The 19,258-nt window shown below is 36.5% G+C and overlaps 1 protein-coding gene across 1 annotated transcript in view; it reads right to left on the bottom strand.

The window, feature by feature from the left end:
• Positions 1 to 6,090, bottom strand: part of abcc2 (ATP-binding cassette, sub-family C (CFTR/MRP), member 2) — a 43,758-nt gene extending 37,668 nt beyond the window's left edge. Inside the window, exons 1-3 of the mRNA XM_027166041.2 lie at positions 5,639 to 6,090; positions 1,965 to 2,138; positions 1,374 to 1,517 (exon numbers count right to left, since the gene is read on the bottom strand). Of these exons, the coding sequence (XP_027021842.2) occupies positions 1,374 to 1,517; positions 1,965 to 2,138; positions 5,639 to 5,680 (360 nt within the window). The 5' untranslated portion in view covers positions 5,681 to 6,090. The remainder of the gene's footprint in view (positions 1 to 1,373; positions 1,518 to 1,964; positions 2,139 to 5,638) is intronic.
• Between the last annotated feature and the right edge of the window lie 13,168 nt (positions 6,091 to 19,258).

Raw genomic sequence — 19,258 nt, 5'->3', positions numbered from 1 at the left:
ATTTCATGAGCTTTATTTTTAATGTATTTTTAATCGTACCCAGTTTGTTTTAGCATCACTTTGCTTCCATACCTCTGTGTCCCTGTGGTTGTTCCGTAATATAATTGTAACAGTCCCACCAACAATCCCCTCTCCTCCCTTCCAGAAGGAGCCATTGCCTGTATATACGCCGCTTCCAAGTCAAAGGACACCTCTGGGTTCATGAAGTTAAAACCCATGCTCACGCTAGCTGCTACTCGAAGTATTACGTCCTAGTGTGCGTACCAAGCGTAGTTCTCACTGTTTTCTCATTTTGCCTACCAGTGTATTGACCATTGCTCTGTTTCATTTACTTACATGTTATTGTATGTGATAATTTTGCGCCACGGACGAAGTGTTTGCGTTCTCGACTAGTGCATGTTACATTATATTTACCCTGCCTTGCCATTTGCCTATGTTTTGGTTTGTGTGCTCCATTGTTCATTAAAGCAGCATATGGGTTTTGTGCTGCTTTAGTCTTTCCTTTAACGTAATGATCTAGCATCCTGGTTTTTTGTAGACTCAGTATGTATTGATAGTCTAACAAAGCAGCCTGTCTTTGTGCTAGTAGGTGTTAAAATATCACAAAGTGTAATGTTGATTTGTTCTGTGTTTTGATGAAGCTCAGTGGGTTTTGTTCCCCTGCTGTTTTTTTTCTATTTGCAACAAGTCAATTCTATCAAGCCTTTGTTTGTGTTGAAAGTGTGTGTTTGCCAATCAAAGAGCAAATACACCATTTAAATGGTTCTTCCTTGCCAGCACCTTCATAGACCATGTTTGCTAAGGAGTCAGATTAACAAAAGTGTTGGTTAAAAAAAATTAACAAAAGAAAGAAAGAAAGAAAGAAAGAAAGAAAGAAAGAAAGAAAGAAAGAAAGAAAGAAAGAAAGAAAGAAAGAAAGAAAGAAAGAAAAACAGTAAGTTTGCATAAAACTGTCTAAAACCTGTGATGAATATATACCAAATTTCAAGGGAAAAAAAAACTTTGTAAATGCTTTTAGGGTTAAACAGACTATAAGATGTTACATTACTTAAGGTTGAGATACATGTTTCATTTTCAGACTTTAGTTTTCCAAACTCTAAATTTCAATATTTCAATATTTAAAGGGTTTTTTTTTCAGGCCACTGCACATATCGTTGTTTATTACTAATATAAATAATATAATAAATGTACAATTCCCCCAATGCATCCAAAGTTTACACTAACCATCTGTACAGTAAACGTAACGGTTGACTTTAATTCTTTTCACTACAGTAAAATAACAAATAACCAAAGCATAATGCATTTCGTTTCTATTTATATACAACTCCTATAATATTAAGAATAATTATATTTATGATGGTATGGCAGCTTACCCAAGAGACTCCAAACAGTACAGGATTAACATAAAGCACAACAGGATTTGTTTTAACTGATGAGTCGTTCAACGGTCCATAATCTTCAGCAAGTGTGACGGCAAGCCCAGCAATAGCTGTCAGGAACAATAGTCCTGCCACGACCTGAAGGAAATACAGATGTTTATCTGTTTGTTTAGTAATAAAAAAAAAAAAGAAAGTGTCAAGCTAAATTATGTGCACAGTAATGAAATTGAGGAAATGAAAATCTCCTCACTGACTCAGGTTGGATTTTTGACATGAATGACAATAAAAGAGCTTCTTGACTCGACTTCTTGATTTTTGTTTTTGTTGTTTTGCTGTTTTTGTTTTATTGTCGATTCCCCAATTTATTTGACTTTTGCGCGATGATAATATGAATAGGTTAAATGGGCCGAGACGTTTGCATTACATTCTCTGGTTGACTAAATAATTTGAATTCACTGTGAAGAAGTCACATTATTCATCAGGAGACTGGGGACCCATCTGGTCTGTGTAATTGTGCAAACTATATTCTCTGTGAAGGCAATGTTGGCGCTCACCCGTATGAACGACAGGCTCGATAACTTTTACCTGTTTGCAGATGTAGATTTTGGAGAACGGAGTTTTGGGTGCTTTTTTCTTGAAGAGTCTGGCCAAGTGTAATGGCGCACAAAGCCACAGGAATCCAAGCGGCACCCAAACCAACACCGTTCTCTCCACACACACCGGCAAATCCGGATCCGTGCGATTGAGAAATGAGTCGTTCTGAAGTGGAAGTACAGTGTATATACATGTGAACAAATGCATTCTTTAAATTAATATTCCTATGAAACAAATTTATGATCACAGACAGTAAATGAATATCAAGGAAATCACCAAAATCTGTGATCTCGCTACCTATTACAGAATTGTAATTGTCTTATCTGACATTTTCATTAATCAGGATTAATAAATAAAATATTTTAGTCTATTGCTAGCTATCGCAAGTTTGATTAGAGGATACTGTTGGCATACTGACGTGGGAGACGTGTTTATCTCTTATGGTTAACCATACACCAGATTTTAGTGGTTGAAAACACCTTCAAATTTTCAGGGTATTGCTTTGATATCATCATTTACTTTGAAAATTTAAACATTTGTGTGGAAAAAAGCTAAATGTTTTTATTTTTTGGAACTTTTCTATGAATATATTGCCCATTGTATGCTAGATAAAAACAGACCTGAAAGTTATGAGTGTCTACGTTCATATATAAGCGTTTCATTTTAAGCACTACTGTGGAGTGTGACATGACAAAAACATTCAATGGTTATAAAAAAATTTTAAGTTTAAGTTTAAGTTTAAGAAAAAGTTTAAGCACATAAACAAGTACAACAAAACAACATAGAAGGCAACATAGTGTCAAAGAATGAATAGTAATTAGCTATTAATTTAATTGATTTAAAGCAGCATATAAGGAATGGAACTTAAAACATAGCCTGAGAGGTATTCTGAAAATGAAAAAAAATAAAAAGAAAGGATTTATTTTTTTCACGAATGCATCACATGACATTATAGAGATGAAGAGGTTGAGGTTCTCTTCAGGAGTGATGAGGATGGACAGGGTTAGGAACGAGCACATCAGAGGGACAGCTCAGGTTGGCTGTTTTGGGGACAAGGTCAGAGAGGATAGATTGAGATGGTTTGGACATGTACAGAGGAGGGAGATGGTTATATTGGTAGAAGGATGTTGGAGATGGAGCTGCCAGGTAAGAGGTCAAGAGGAAGGACAAAGAGGAGATACATAGATGTGTTGAAAGAGGACATGAAGGAAATTGGTTTGAGAGTAGAGGATGCCGAGGATAGAGTTAGGTGGAAACAGATGATACGCTTTGGCGACCCCTAACTGGAAAAGACGAGAGTAGAAGAAGAAGAAGCATCGCATGGCATTACACATTATTATAATTATTCATGACAATCCATTACACTTAATAACGTTATTTTCATGAATTAACATGCTGCATTATGAACAACATTTATTACTTTCTGTAGGTGGAAAAAAATGCAATTGCATACAAGCAAAAGCACCTGATACCCTGTAAACTGTGGTGGTGGTGCCTTGCAGTCACTGACATCATGTCTTCTATCTCATCTTATACCCTGTCCCTGTGTCATCATTTATGTCATATGTACTGTTTTGTCTGTTGTTGTTGCGACACTTTTTGTTCAACGTACATCCGATTCTTGGGAGCACAACTACATGTATCTGTTTTTGATTCCTGTGCTCTTGAAAAATTGACATGGATTTCTAGAAGATCAATAAATGAAAAAATGAAATTTCCTTTTGGTTTGGGGTTCATGTTCAGCACTGAATTTCTCTGTCATGTCACACTCCACAGTAATGATTAGTGCCTCGTATGAAGTTCAATAATTTGTAGTTTTTCTAAAAGTATTTCTGTTATTAACAAGCCTACTAGTGGCAATATTGAGAGAAAAAAAAACTGTCTCAAAACAAACGTCTCACACTGAAAGCCAACAGTGTCCTTACTTGTGATAGCGATAAAATAATACATTTGTTTACACTGATTGAAAATCTTCCTTTCTGGTAACAAAAAATATTAATAATGCGCTGATAATCTCAGCTTTTGGAGCGTAAATCAATTTGCATGGAGGAGTAATCCTAAAAGGCCCTGACATTTTTAGATTACAGGAATAGACTCTCAGTTGTTATTCTCTCAAAGGGTTGTGTCACCAATTAACTGCAAGAAACCATTTTTGTAGAAACAAATACTCTTCTAAACACATTTTATACATAATAAATACATCTATGCGTGTTTGAGAACAATGTATATCCCTAATTGTATCTGTTACTACATTTGGCTCATTTCCATGAAGGGTGCCAATAATTCCAGAGGACACAGTAAGTAATCAAGAAAATTTATTCACAAGTGATATGAGTATTAAAACAGCTCATGTCTGGACTACTGTAGAAAATAGAGGGTTTGAAATGTATCTTGTGTTTTACAAGCTTTCGTTGCGTACTAAACTGCAAACTCATAGTCCAAAGGTACAGTAGTTGTTTGGTCTCGATGATCAACACATGGCCACAGGATGGTCATTCTTTTCGTAAAGTAATTCTCTACATGATAGTAAACAGTTCATAAGCAACTGGTACATACTTTGCGCAGTGAATTGGTTATGCTATTATTTTCACAGTAAAAAAAAAGATAAGAAAATAACAACAACAACAACAAAAAAACAACAACACAAAGGTTGCACAACAGTTGCGTATCTAGAAATGAATGAATTTGTAGGTCATGAATGGACCCACAACAGTTATGATACTATTTAAAAAATATTTTACTAACCAAGCCGAATATAATGTAGTGAAGCTTAATTCATATGTCTACTGTAAATAACTGAAATAAGAAGTTTGGCCATCAAGGCATGCTTATCATGGTATGTCAGGGCAGGTTAATCCAAATCCAAAATACCTCAGACTTTAAAGGGTTAATAGTTTAGGCTCTGTGTTAATGATCAGATGGTTGTGAGATCGAATCCTAGCACCGTTATTCTGCCAACAATTAGCTTTTATCTTTCACAATATCTGGATAAACCATTTCTTAAATAAGTAAGTGAAGTGGTTAGAGAGTCTGAAGAAGTGGTGAAGTGGTTGACTCTTAACTTACAATGGATAGAAAAACTCCAAATTGTAAGCCAGGTTTGTTTTACGTTTTCCTTTTCAACAACATTTTTCATATGAATTTTGTTTAAATCACATTGAATTTTGAAAAAAAAAAAAAAAACGAGCTGCTGTGATTTTATCACCGAGTATAGTAAGAGTAAAGTCTATTTTTAGTATTTGTGTATAAGTAAAGTATATATTGAACATTTATATATTACAATTGTAGTACTTTCTTTTAGAAACATACACATTTTCAGTGAATTTGTCTACAAAACAGTGTTTCTTTGCTCTACGATTTTTCATTAAAACGCAATATAAACATAGAACTTCATTTAAAGTTTATCTCTGTATCTGGATGCACCAGACTACGCAGTAACGAAGCTCCATAGAAAGAATCATTATTTTATAAGTCATGTCACATTCTACTCTGTGACAAAGATTGCTGACTAGTCATTGTTCATAAAACTGAAGCAGATCGTTCACTTCTCTTTTTTTTTTTTTACCGAACAGAGCACAGATTTTTAAGACTATCATAGTTACAAATAACGGTAGAACCAAGGGGTCAAGCAATCATAAAAAAAGAAATAGTGTTTCAAAACTCACCCAAAAAGTTGACCCGCAATACTCGTCCAGAGCAGCAGACATAATTTCAAGTATTTCACCTCTAACAATCAGAGTTAATAGAGGTGATGCTCGCTGTGGTCAACAAATAGACGTAATCACTGATCGTGATTCTTAAAGCTTCCCAGAGGTACTGGAGGAAAAGTGTTTGGAGTTTGTAAGCGTCGATCCCGTTAATGCTTAACTTTGCTCTGCTGTGAAGCTAGTTACTTCAGCTTATCAGTCATAAAACTCCAGGAAAAAAAAGAACCTTCACGAGACTATGGGGTTGATTGGCATCGATCCAGGTTAATCCTTAACTTCATCTTTAGTAATCACTGAATCCTGAAGTGCAATAAATTGATCAGTTTGCTGAGTCATTATTATGAAGAAAACCTTTTCTCTGCTACTGATAATACTACGGAGGCAACCAAATCCCTGTCCAAAGGAAAATTTCATGAGTCATGGTATGTTTTTTTTCTGCAGATGAACGGTTTAAAGTTCAGAAGGATGTTTGCATGAGAACATGAAAGGAAGGGGGAGTAAATGAGAGAGAGAGAGAGAGAGAGAGAGAGAGAGAGAGAGAGAGAGAGAGAGAGAGAGAGAGAGAGAGAGAGAGAGAGAGAGAGTATGTTATGTTATTCACTTCCTTTCTTCATATCTTCTAAACATCAAGGCTCAGATTTTCACTGGTTTGGGTTGGGGCTTCCTCCATTATTAGCCAAATAAAACATCCTTTTCCTGCAGAAAAGAAAGACTCCTTTACAATCAAATAATAATGGATGAACTAAATAGTTTACTTTTTGACAGTCATCATCAATTCTCTAAGATGAATCTTCGTTACCTTTATATGCAGTTCACATATTTTATAAACACTGGCTTCTATACAATTTGCAGATATGACCAGGGATTTTGGAAGGTCCACATTCAAAAGCCTTAAATAGTCCATTTTCCAAACACACCTCTGAATAGATATTAAATAATGAATTCACACTATTCTATGGTTCAAATTCACTTACATAACATCTTTGAGAATGAAACCGATCCGTTGAGAACGAAAGCGGCTCTCTATAAGAAATAAATTGATTTCATAAAATTTTATGGTCAATAACTTTGCTCAAAACTTCTCGCTTCATATCTTTAAGAATGACTCAGCTATCTGGTACAAAAGGTCATGTGATGATAAACTTTTGCTAATTCATTATGAATTGACACTGAAAATAGTTCAAATACAGAAAATAGCTAAAAAAAAAAAAAACAGAAAATACTTAAAATAGTCCCCGCCAAAATTATTGGAACAGTAAAGCCAATTCTTTTGTTTACTCTGTAAGACATTTTGGATTGAGCACAAAAGATACATATAAGAGTATACATCAGAATTTTAGCTTTTATTTCTTATGGAATATGAAATGAAAATGAATATAGTCGACTTTTGTTTTAACCGGAAAATGTTTTTTCAAGTGTGCAAAAATATTGGAACATATAGATTTTCTAAACAGGTGTAATGATGAGTCGTAAGACTGAGGATCCATTTGCAGCTTTAATAGATAATCTCGGAAACAACAGGCAGAGTTCAGTACCGGTAAACACGACAGTGTGGGTAAGGCAAAAACGTAGTCAGAACAACAGGCAAAAGGTCAGGGCAGGCAGAAATCAGTCGTGAGGCAAAATACAGAAACAGATCAAAAACCAGAAACAGGAATAATCAGACAACGCTCAGAATGATAGCCGTAGCAAATCAAGACTTCGCAATGGGATCAAGTTCGTTTGCTTATTTAAGTGCGCCAGCTGATAGAGAACAGCTGGTGCACTGATTAGGCTGAGCGGGGTGTAGTGGGAAGTGTAGTCCGGGAGCGCTTAGTACTCCGGAGACGATTCTCTCCGTTGTGGGTGCGGAGGTGAGGCAGGTGTGCTGATCATGACAACAGGCTTAGATTTTTCTTCTTTTTTTTTTGACAATTAATAGCTCTGAATGACTATTCTTGGTTCTGTAAAGACTTTGTGCATTTAAAGAGAATAAACCAACAGGAAAATCAGAGAGCTGTAAAGGGGAGAAGAAAAAGACATTTTGAAGTTGGGTATTTAGAATGAGAAAGAAAAAAAGAAAGAAACCACTAATAAACAGACATTGAATAGGTCAGTCAAGGAAAATAACAGTAGTTTATAACAGAAATACTGTAAGAGGTGTGAAGTAAAACCCCAAACTAGAGACAGTGACATCACCAACAACCTCAACAATGGAGGAGTGAAGGTATCACAAGCCAGAAATATTCAGAGAAGAAATATAGAAGCCATACCACAAGGTGCAAATCTGCACACCAACATGAAAATTCAGAAGGCCAGATTCAAGAAATACTGTACAGAGATGAGCTACAAACATTCATGAACTGAGAACCAAGAAACTTCTACTGTACCAATGTGAGGACCAAGTGTGCAGAAAATTAGGATCTGCACATCTAAGCTCATCAGTCAAGCATTGTGGTGGCAGGGACACTATAATAGCTCCAATCAATGGTTAACAACTGGATCCACATTTCTTGTACCTAGGAAAAGTGGTAAGTAGTCTTTAAGGACAATAGCAACCTCAGAAAAAACATATGATCAATAAGCAATAATAAGTATGTGGCTGAAATATGCAGACTGTCCTTTTCGCTGTTAGTTCTAGCTGGGAAGTATATATTTTAAATAAATTTGCTATTCAACAAGCATCTGTATATAAGATTCTGTTATCATGAAAGTATTCATGTGCCATATTAATGCTTTATTTATTTATTTGTATCTTATATGCATCAATATTATCTTCAGTTTTTTGTAGAAATATTTGATATACTGGTTGGTTTTATTGGTTGGAAGCTTTTCCTGCACACATTATGATACTTTCATGTTATATTAATTTTTTTTTCCACTTCAGATTACTTAAAAATAAGCTTTATATTAAAGCTTATAAAAAACACTTTATAAAAAATAAGTTTTATTATTCTGGACTTTATTTATGCCAAAAGGTCTACTGAATATTTTTTTCTCCTTTCAACCAGGGTCTTTCCTACAAATTTCCCATTTCAAACTGAATATACAGGTGCCTTTAAATGATTAAAAAAAAATTCCTTCCTCAGTCAACCTGCCATCAGCCTTCCATTATTGGTTCACTTCTCGATCTGATATTTTTTTTCCATTTATAGCATTTAGTAGTTATCCAGAGTTATTTAAATTTCTCTCATTTATACAACTGACAAACAAAATAGTCTAAAAGAAAAGACATAATGAGAACCTCAAATGAGCAAAGTTTTACTCTTACAACAATTTATTTTAATGCTAAGGATTTATCAAATATTTGTTTGTGTGTTGTGAAATATTCAGGTTATTAATGAGTAATAGAAAACTTCAGTGCGGAAAAGAAGAGGACTGTAAAAAAGTTTAAATGTCACGTTTATTCATCCTAGTATGGAATTAGTACACCTAATGCTCACCTACCACAAAATGGGAGAAATGAATTAACGTGCTTTATGTGTATCTGTGTACAATCCAAGAAACTGAAATATATCAAGGCAATTTTACGGTATTTGTGCCAGAGGTGATTTTTTTTTTTTTTGCTTAATCATTACTTATAATTGTGTAATAAAGGGTTCATGTAACCGCTTCATAAAGTCAAAGTGGGATCTCATGTTTTTGAGCGCTTCAGTCTAAGCATGTCTCGTTATGACACTGCCATTGTAAGAAGGTTGACTCTCTTGACTATTTCAGGAGCTTGAGATGTCAAATTACCTGTGTTCATCCTGTCAACAATGGTTTGTAGTGTACGTTACCATTACCAATCTGTTAGGATGATCTTTTTCTTTGATCCTTACCCAGGAGTTGCCAAGGGGCTGATTTAGGAGACACATACAGTAGATTATGTGGGATAAAACAAGAGTTTTACAGTTGTCACATATAATTACAGAACTGTAAATTACTTTTATTCACAGATCCTATCTTAGGAGGTTGGGGTCAGAGCACAGGGTTAACCATGACACAGCATCAATGGCAAAGTGAAGGTAAAGGGCCTTGCTCACGGACCCACCAGTGGCAGCTTGATAGTACAAGAGCTTGAACCCCCAAACCTTTCTACACAACCCATGACAGAGGGACTGGACTGACATGCACAAACACCTACACATAATAAACTATTCAACTATGCACTCAGTCTGCAGTAACACATTTTTTTATAATACTGCTTCAAGTGTACTCGTCTGTGCTATCTTTATGTATCTGTCTTGCATCTGTCTTAAAGTGGATTGTTTTGTGTGGTTGCACTGTCTCTTGTCTTGCACCGTCTTTTGTTTGTGCTGTTTGCACACATTTACTTTATGTTAATAGGTACATTTTTATTTTTATTCTGTGTTGTCTGTGTAGAAATATTTCACTTCACTGTCTACTGCATCAGCTATAGATGCAAATTTGTCTCTTTTACAGCTGTTACCCGTTTAAGCCGACTATCTGTCAGATCCCTGAAAGACAAGAATCAAATTTTGAACAAAAGGTTCTGTGTGTAATGTGTATATGCATCTTTGACGGCTTACTTTTTACATATAGAGCCAGACTATATGGTATATACTATTTATTGCATGATATAGAATAAAAAAAAGACAAACAGACCCGCAACAGGTCATAATAATTCAAAAGCCAGTCAATTGGGAGGCAAATGGTGACTCAGTGAGACCTTTTTTCATTTCCAGAAAGCTATTCACATAAATGCTATTATCTAACAGACACCTAATTTATCATTACATGCTATTTTTATTTTTCTGCTTCACTACCTTGGCACGGAGAGAGAAAGAGAGTTTGTCCATTTCTTTCAGCATTACATTGAGCTTAATTTAACACTAAGAACATGAAAGAAATCTAACCTTTAATTGAAGTAAGTAGAGGGAAAAATAAAAATAAAAAATATATATTTTATGAAACATAACTTGCATAGTGGTTTTATAATCTGCTTGAACTAGTATACAAGTGTAGATGCAGTAATGTGGGTATACAAACTATGATATAATGGGTCTTTTTGTTTTAATATCTGTATTACATTAGTTAGGTTGTGATGTAAATAAAATTGGAATCCAGTGCTGTTGTAATATGTTTAAAAATAAATTTTTATCAAGCATAATTCAATCCTCTTTTAATCAAATATCATTTGAACTTTACTGTGTAAGCAGATAGCATTGCCTTTCTCTCTGTTACTCTGAGAAGTAAGAATAGCAATGAAATATCTCCTTAGATATCAAAAACATAAAAAGATTCTTAACTTAAAACTCAAATATATAGAAATTTCTTATTGAAGTTAATTTTATTTACAGTAGATTGTACATTATATATATATATATATATATATATATATATATACATACATACATATATATATATACACACATTTTGTTTGCTTTGTTTGTAAAATGTTTTTGTGCAATGTAAACTAAATATAACAGAACTAAATACTAAATAGGGGGGCACATTTGCCTCACACCTCCAGGGTTGGGGGTTCGATTCCCGTCTCCGCCTTGTGTGTGTGGAGTTTGCATGTTTCCTCCTCAGGTTTCCTCCCCTGGTCCAAAGAAATGCATGGTAGGTTTATTGGCATCCCTGGAAAATTGTCCGTAGTGTGTGATTGCGTGAGTGAATGAGAGTGTGTGTGTGTGTGCCCTGCGATGGGTTGGCACTCCATCCAACGTGTATCCTGCCTTGATGCCCAATGACGCCTGAGATAGGCACAGGCTCCCCGTGACCCGAGAAGTTCAGATAAAGCAGTAGAAAATGAATGAATAAATACTAAATAATAATAAAGACTACATAACAAATGAATTGCTATAGCAACAGGGAGTTGAGAATAAATAGAGCATGAAATAATATATTTTAAAATGTATATGATGACTCTGACATTTTCTCAGCGCTACTCAAAACGCTGCGATATAACTGAAGACAATGCATTTCCTGTTATTATAGCAAAATGATTTGGCAACTGCATTTACTATATCTCATAGGCTATAATTGTATTTCTCAGCATGACTCAGTTTGCATAACGAAGAGTTATAAAACACTGCTATATTGTTTTTTGGGAAAAGAAATACTATTCAAATATTAAAATAGTCTATCTGTACCTGGAAACATTAAACCAAATTGCTAAATTATTGGATATTATATTATTGGCTATAATTACTGCTCACTTGCTTGAGCAAAGTTATAGTACCATGAAGATTTTGAGAGATTTTTCAAATACGGTTTGAATGTTGAAGCAAACAAACTTCAATTATCAACAAAAAGTAGAGAAAAGAAGTGTAAGATAGCTCGCTACATAACTTAGCCCAATCCTGCTCGAATTTCAGAAACTTTCTAACTAGCTAGCTATGTTAATTTGTGTTCTACCTACAGTTCATAGATACATATCTAGCAAAGATACTCCTTAGACATTATCTTATATGGTGTTGAAGACTTAAATTAACTTAGTTCTAGCTAAGTGAGATAGAATAGCATGCCAGATCTGGTGGTTTGATCAACAGATCTTTCATGCTAGTCTGTCTCTCTCAGCTAGCTAATGGCTAACCTTTACATTTCCAAGCATTAACTGTAAAATGCAGATATCTTCAAGGGATTTTGCAAAGCATCTGGTGTCTGAAGTGCAGTTTCTTACAGTTTGGTCTGGAGCTCATAGGCTGCGTGCTGTTAGTATGGAGGCATAAAGTATTCTGGTTCAAGAAGAAGTCAAGAATATTTTATCACACATACAAACACATACAGTACAGCTGGTGCAGTATACAATGAAAGGAAGCAGTAAAACAACACCTCTCAAAGGTGTTTAGTGGGGTTGAGATCAGAGATCTCTGAAAGTTCTTTCACACACCAAGCTTTCAGGTCTGTATGGACCTCAGTTTGTCATGCTGGAACATGTTTGAAACACTTATTTCCACTGAAAGGAAATCAGCTATGGCATGCAAAGACATTCGCGACAATTCTGTGGTTTCAGCTTACAAGCTTTGTGGCAACAGTTTGGGAATAGACCTCATATGGGTGTGATGGTCAGGTGTCCACATACTTATGGCCAAATATTTTATCATTGGGGAAAAAGATATGCTGGGAAATACAATTACACCAAAAATACCATTTGTCTTGTTGCAATAATAGCAAGACAATCATATCTGTACATACATGATGTGTACGTACATTGTTCACTCAGATTCCAGAGAAACCTGATGTCTGTGGCAAATGGCCTCCAGGAACTGTGCAAGCAAACTGCCTTTAAGACTATAAGATTGTGCACCGGAGGATGATGGTGATAAATGATAAACACTGGAATACAGTGGGATGCTCTCTTTAGGATATTCCCAAGTGATGAAAAAGGAGCATGAGATGCATATCAAGTGGATCAGATCAGCAGCAGTGTAACAATAAAAATATGTTAGAACAAAGCAGAGACCCAACATGTTCTGCTCAATCTACAATCCATAATTCTCACCTAGGGTCATTAGTTGGAGGTATTTATATACATCTTAATTTTTTACTATATTAATGCTTTTTTCTCCTCATGTTTAACTTCTGTTCTATGTTTATGTTCTTTAAAGTTGCTTTGAAACGAAGCCCATTGTAAAAAGCGCTATACAAATAAACTTGAATTGAATTGAATTGAATTTACTAAAAGAAATGAGGTTCCTCCACAGGATGGCTGGGCTTACTCATCATGACAAAGTAAGAAGCTTGACAATCCAACAGAGCTTTGGAGCACAGAAGCTGCTCTTTCCTTTTGGTATAGAGTTCAAAAGAGGTCTATGTTGAAATCGTTTGGGGTAAAGTTGGGGTAAAGGATGGCTCCTGATCCGTTTGTGCTGGAGCCCCAAAGTTAGACCCAGGTCTTGCTGGAGATATTACATTATATGCTATAATTCCATAGGGAACATTATTAGGAGAAACTGGAATTTAAGGCTTGGGAAAAGTCTGAAGCGTCTGCTTTTACCTTTATACTTTTGTAGCAATTATTGTAGCTTTATGCATAATAATCTATTTAGCATACTGTATTGTGCCATACAGTACATACATAATCAATAGCAGCCATGGATTAAAACATGAAGCGGTCCTTTATAGTTCATTAACAACAGAGTAAAATTAGAGAACCAATCAAAAGTCATTAAGCAGAACATATTCCGTTAATACATGCCATCATTAAAACATGAAAACCTCTACCATTCGAACGTGTTGAGAAATATTTAGACTTTTCTGTTGTTTATGCATGGACTCCGTTAATTTACCACCATTTCTTTTTGCTTGGAGTGAAACTGAACTAGAGTGAAACTTTCCCCATTGCTAGTTAAATTGCGGGTTGGTTTGGATTCTGTTTTCACAGCAAAAATGTCATGCAGCTCGAGACAGCAAACTGTACCGGAGGTTGTTTACTCTAGTGTTTGCTCTCAGGTGGCCCCAGAAAGGTCTTTAGCAACTTCATGGTACAATGTTAGCCCTGATGAATGAATGTCTGATTTAGGCAGCCCTTTCCAGGAGGCCCCATAGGACGCTTGAGCCGTCCAGTCTACAGGAGTCTGGCTCTTCCCTCAGCAGTGATACTTCTCTGCTGTAATTTCGATTGGTTCTGGACGTTCTTTGTTTTTGGAGTAAGTCAATGTGAAGAACAAGGCCCTTTGACTCATTGTGCAGAATGAGTGTGAAAAATGTATAATACTTAGGAAGTTGGATGGCCTAGAAATTGTTCCAGATGGTCCAATTTGCAAGTCACTATTAGAAAAAATGGTGCTCACAGACCGCCCCTCTTTTCTCAGCCGGCTTCTTGACTGCTAATAACAACTGCTAATGAGGGTTCCAGTATTATTCCAAATGCTTTTATTGTCGTTTTTCATAATCAACAGGATAAAGAACTGGGGTTAGGGAAAAGATTGGTGGAGCTGTTCTCTCATGGTGTCATGGTCTTCTTTCTCAATTGCAGTGCTGAACTTTGTCTGAGAATGCCTGTTTTTCGTTCTTTTTCATTTAAACTGCTCTGTATGGTAAAGGGATCAGTTTCAGCCTTATGTTCTTTGCTTGTTTGTGGGTTGACTTTAATAGCTGACAAATGTATTATGACAGGCCTCTCCTTTTTCTTTTTTTTTTTTTACCATTTTTCATTATTTTCCTTCCCTTTCCTCTCAGAGGGTTTAGTGCCTTTTTGTTCTCTCACCTTTGTCATCTTCTTCTATTTTCTTCATTTTCTAAAATGATGAAAGGTCATCTGGGACATTCTTTAAAATCTATTTCTTGGATTGTTAAAAGTTCAACCCAATTATAATACCAGAGCAGGAGTTTTTTATGATGATGGACAAAAGGATTAACGTAAAATGACATTAGATCAGAACAGGATATATGTTTATTTAATTTTTTTAATTTAATTATTTTATTCTTCTTCTATACAAATGATAGTTTTGCCACATTATTAATTTCTAAAATGATGATGATTCATTTATCTCCGATGGAACAGAACCAAAGTTAAATGTGTAAAAATGAATCAGTTGCCAATTTCTTTTCACCTTAGTTTTTACCCAGATCTTCACTTTGATTATTAGATATTTTAACTAATAGCCATTATAGATCTACCAAATTATAGATCTCCCCTCAATGCAGCAAGCGATTACCATCACTAGCCGTACTTCTCAGAGCTGAATTTGCATTCCCAGTTCAAATTTGTGGCCCCATGTCAAAGCTGAACAGCAGACCAATCACCGCTTTGCTAAACCCCGGGATCACGATGACCTTTGCCCAGCCTGGAGCCTTGCCCCTTGAGGTCACCTGTGTACTTGACAATGCTCGCTATGTCCCTGCCTTACAGGTCTGAATCAGAGGTTAGAACCTTCTGTCAGCACTGCTCACAGTGCCAGCAAGTTCCTGGTTAAGTTGCAGGGCCCCATCTTGTCCTTGACAAGGTTGGCCCCGTGAACTATCGTCTGCAGCAACCCGGTAAGTGTGCAGACATTTAAATATTAAAGAAATGGTTTCCCCCTGTGCCTGCTGTCTGCACTTGCTGATGTCACCACAGATCCCCATGAGCTTGCCCTGGTCAAGAGGGGCACTGATCTTGCACCGAACCAGCACCAGGATATTACAAAACTTGTGGATTGATGCGCTAATGTGTTCTTGTATATCACTGGCCGCACCTACGTTGTACAGCAAAAGATCAGGACCTCTCCTGGGATGATGATTCACCAGCAGCCTTATCGTTTCCTGGAAGCCCACAGTTGAGCTGTAGAGAAGGAAGTGGTGAGAATGCTTTGGGATCTCATAATCGAGAAGTCCACCACCCCATGGTCCAGCACCATTGTCGTCATACCCATCGGGCTTTGTAATGACTTCCGGAGGCTCAGACTTTGATAGCTACCGCCTCCTCCGGGTGGACGACCTTGTAAAGAGGTTAGGGAGGGCTCGGAACATAAAAGCAATGAATCTAACCAAAAGATAATGGCAGGTATCACTAGACCTGGAAGACGGCCTTTAGCACTGGCAGTGGACGCTGGCAGTTCCATGTTCTCCCTTTTGGCCTACATGGAGTGCCTGCCACATTCCAACACATGATGGACATCGTCTTGTGGCCTTATCATCTGTTCACTGCTGCCTATAACGACGACGTGGTCATCCATTTGGCTACATGGTCCGACCACCTGTTCCACCTAGGGGATTTTTTGGAAGCCCTCCAAACACCAGTTTAACTGCCAATTTGCAAGTGCCACATGGGGCTGACCACAACACAGTACCTGGGGTATCGGATGGGGCCTCCTTAATCCCCAGTAGAAGAAACAGGGACACTTCAGCACCACAGTCAGCGCCAGTGAGTGTGACAGCGAGGCGGGGTGGCCAAAAGTGAGCCAAAACTGGAGAAGAGCAGTCGAATACTTCACTACTGGAAGTAGGTGAGCTTTGAGTTGTGTTGGGATAAACAAATGGTGGTTCTCTCTCCGTCCTTCTGTTTACCCAGACACGATGGATAGAAGACGTCACGCCTCTCCAGCATTCCAGTCGCCACCGCTTCTGGGTAGATGTGCTGCTCCAACACCGACTCAACACACTCCAGTGGCACTACCTCAACTGTGCATGACACTTTATTAAATAAAAGAGCACGCAACATTAACACCACTTTCTGACTCTGTGCCTTGTCCCTGTGTCCTACCTTGCAGTGACTCGTGCTGCAAGGTGCCAAATTTTTTTTTTTTTTTTTTTTTTTTTTTTACAAAAATCTTGCCTGAACAGGGTCATATCAATTAATTTCCATTTGAATTTTTTAGGACCTTTAAATCACAAAGCTGCTTTACAGGAATAATTAAATTCAGTATATGAATTATAAGATTTTACATTTAAATTTATTCCTTACAAGCAAGCCTGGGGCAACTCCGTAGGATGATATAAGGAAGAAACTTTGAGAGGACAGACTCAAACAAGAACCCTCAATATCTCCTAGATCAAGAATAGACCATCTGGATGAAGATTTGTCTGGATGTTTTGTAAAAAGCTTACCTTAAATTCATCCAACTTTAACTAATTCACAAAGTTTACCAATCCAGGGCTAAATTTAATAAAGTGAATATTTATCCAAACATCAGCCCTATATTTCCTCACTGTTGTGCAAAACCACAAATCTTCTTTGCATTCTATGGTCATGTTGGAACAAAAAGTTGGTAAGGCTCTTGTTAGATTTTTGTTTATATTTTATTTGGAGTGCTGCCAGCTTTTCATCTGCAATTCTCAGGTACAGGGCACAATCGATTCTTATTTCCTGGAAGTCCACGCCATCTCATGTACTTTTGTTGAAAGCTTTTGTGTTTTTTATTCTTTGTAAGAAAATAAAATTTAGTTTCAGACTGTCTGCCTATCTTTTGCTTCAGCATTGGCCGCCATTCACTGATAATTTTAACAGCCTTTCAAGATAGCCATCTGAGTAAAAGCAACCATATGTTTTTTCTTTTTAAGCATCCACCTGTCCATCTATTCTTTTTCTGATGTGAGCTTTTTGTATTGCTTGTTTGTTGATTAATTAAAATAGAAACAAATCTGACCTTTTTTTTTGTATTTTTGCATCAATTTCGTGTCATAATGTGTTCTCTTGTGGATTATACACCGATCAGCTGTAATGTTAAAACCACTGATCGGTGAGGTGAATCGTAGCGTAAGGATCTGTGCACATTTGACAAGATCCAAAAAGGTGGGTCAGTCCATCTCCAAAACAGCAGGACTTGGTTTGCAGTGGTTAATACCTACCAAAAAAAAGGTCCACAGAAGGTGACAATCATTGGCACCCAAGGCTCATCGCTGTGCATGTGGAGCAAACACTTGTTTATCTTGATGCCACAGATGCCAGACTTTAGAGGTCTTGTGGAGTCCATGTTTCGAAGGGTCAGGGCTGTTTTGGTGGCAAATGGGATACATAATATTAGGCGAGAGGGTTAAATGTCATGGCTGATTGTTGTGTGTCATTGTATTGTGTATTATTAATAATTAAAATAAACTAATATTTATTAACTGAATCAAGCCTGTCCCTATAAATCTTAATTCTCTGATAGATACTTTAGGATAGATTATATGAAAAACATCAAAAGAAACAAAAACATTGTCAGATATGTGGCAAGATTTGCTCCTGTAATTCTTTCATGCTTTGTCTACAGAAGAAAACTTCCTTTTATAATATAAAAGGATGGTGGATTTTCATTGAATGGATTATACAGCTTTATAGTTTATAAACAACTGTTCCTTGCACATTTCTTTGCTCGTTCTCTTTCTCCATAATAATCACAGGATCTTTTACATAACATCAATAAACCCAGGTTCAAAGCCACAGGAAGCTAGTGCTAAGTCATGTGACGAAGATAATGAGTTTCCAGCTGAGGAGGCATAACCAAAACCAAACACAATACAATGGTCCTCGTGATTTCAAGACACCAAGTATAGATGATTAATTAAATGATATTTGAACATAAAATAAAATGAATAATAACCTCATTCGTTCACTTAATAAGCTTTGGGATCTCTGACCTAGGAACATTCAGAAAGGAGGACGTTAGCTTCTACGGCTGTCTGAATTTTGACTTCTGACACAGCTCTTACTGAAGGTAACTGTGTAATTACTTATCTTGTCACATAGGAAATAATTAACAGAATTGACATAACCAGGACAGAAATATTCACAGGTTACATTCCATAACAGATATTGGCAGATCATCTACAGAGGCATGTTAACCCTTTACCCACACCACATGGCATGTTTTAACCATTTCTCACTCACTCATTTTCTACCGCTTTATCTGAACTACCTCGGGTCACGGGGAGCCTGTGCCTATCTCAGGCGTCATCGGGCATCAAGGCAGGATACACCCTGGTCGGAGTGTTTTAACCATTTAAGAAAGTTAATTTTGAGGAATTGCATGTTTATTTTATTTGTCCCATACTGTACATGGTATGAGGTAGTGAATTTGTATTTGACGGTCAAAGAATGTAAAAATAATTAAAATAATAAAAACTAGAATAGTTATGAAAAATAGAGATTGATTTATTTGTTCAAGCAAAGGGAAAGATATGTATAGAAAAAGTCATGTGTGTAAAATTATGCTAAATATGCAGTATGTTCTGTGCAAAAATCTG

The sequence above is a fragment of the Tachysurus fulvidraco genome, chromosome 7 (assembly GCF_022655615.1).
Source record: "Tachysurus fulvidraco isolate hzauxx_2018 chromosome 7, HZAU_PFXX_2.0, whole genome shotgun sequence".
NCBI lineage: Eukaryota > Metazoa > Chordata > Actinopteri > Siluriformes > Bagridae > Tachysurus > Tachysurus fulvidraco.
The sequence above is the reverse complement of the archived record's forward strand: the minus strand, read 5'-3'. Positions and strand labels throughout refer to the sequence as shown.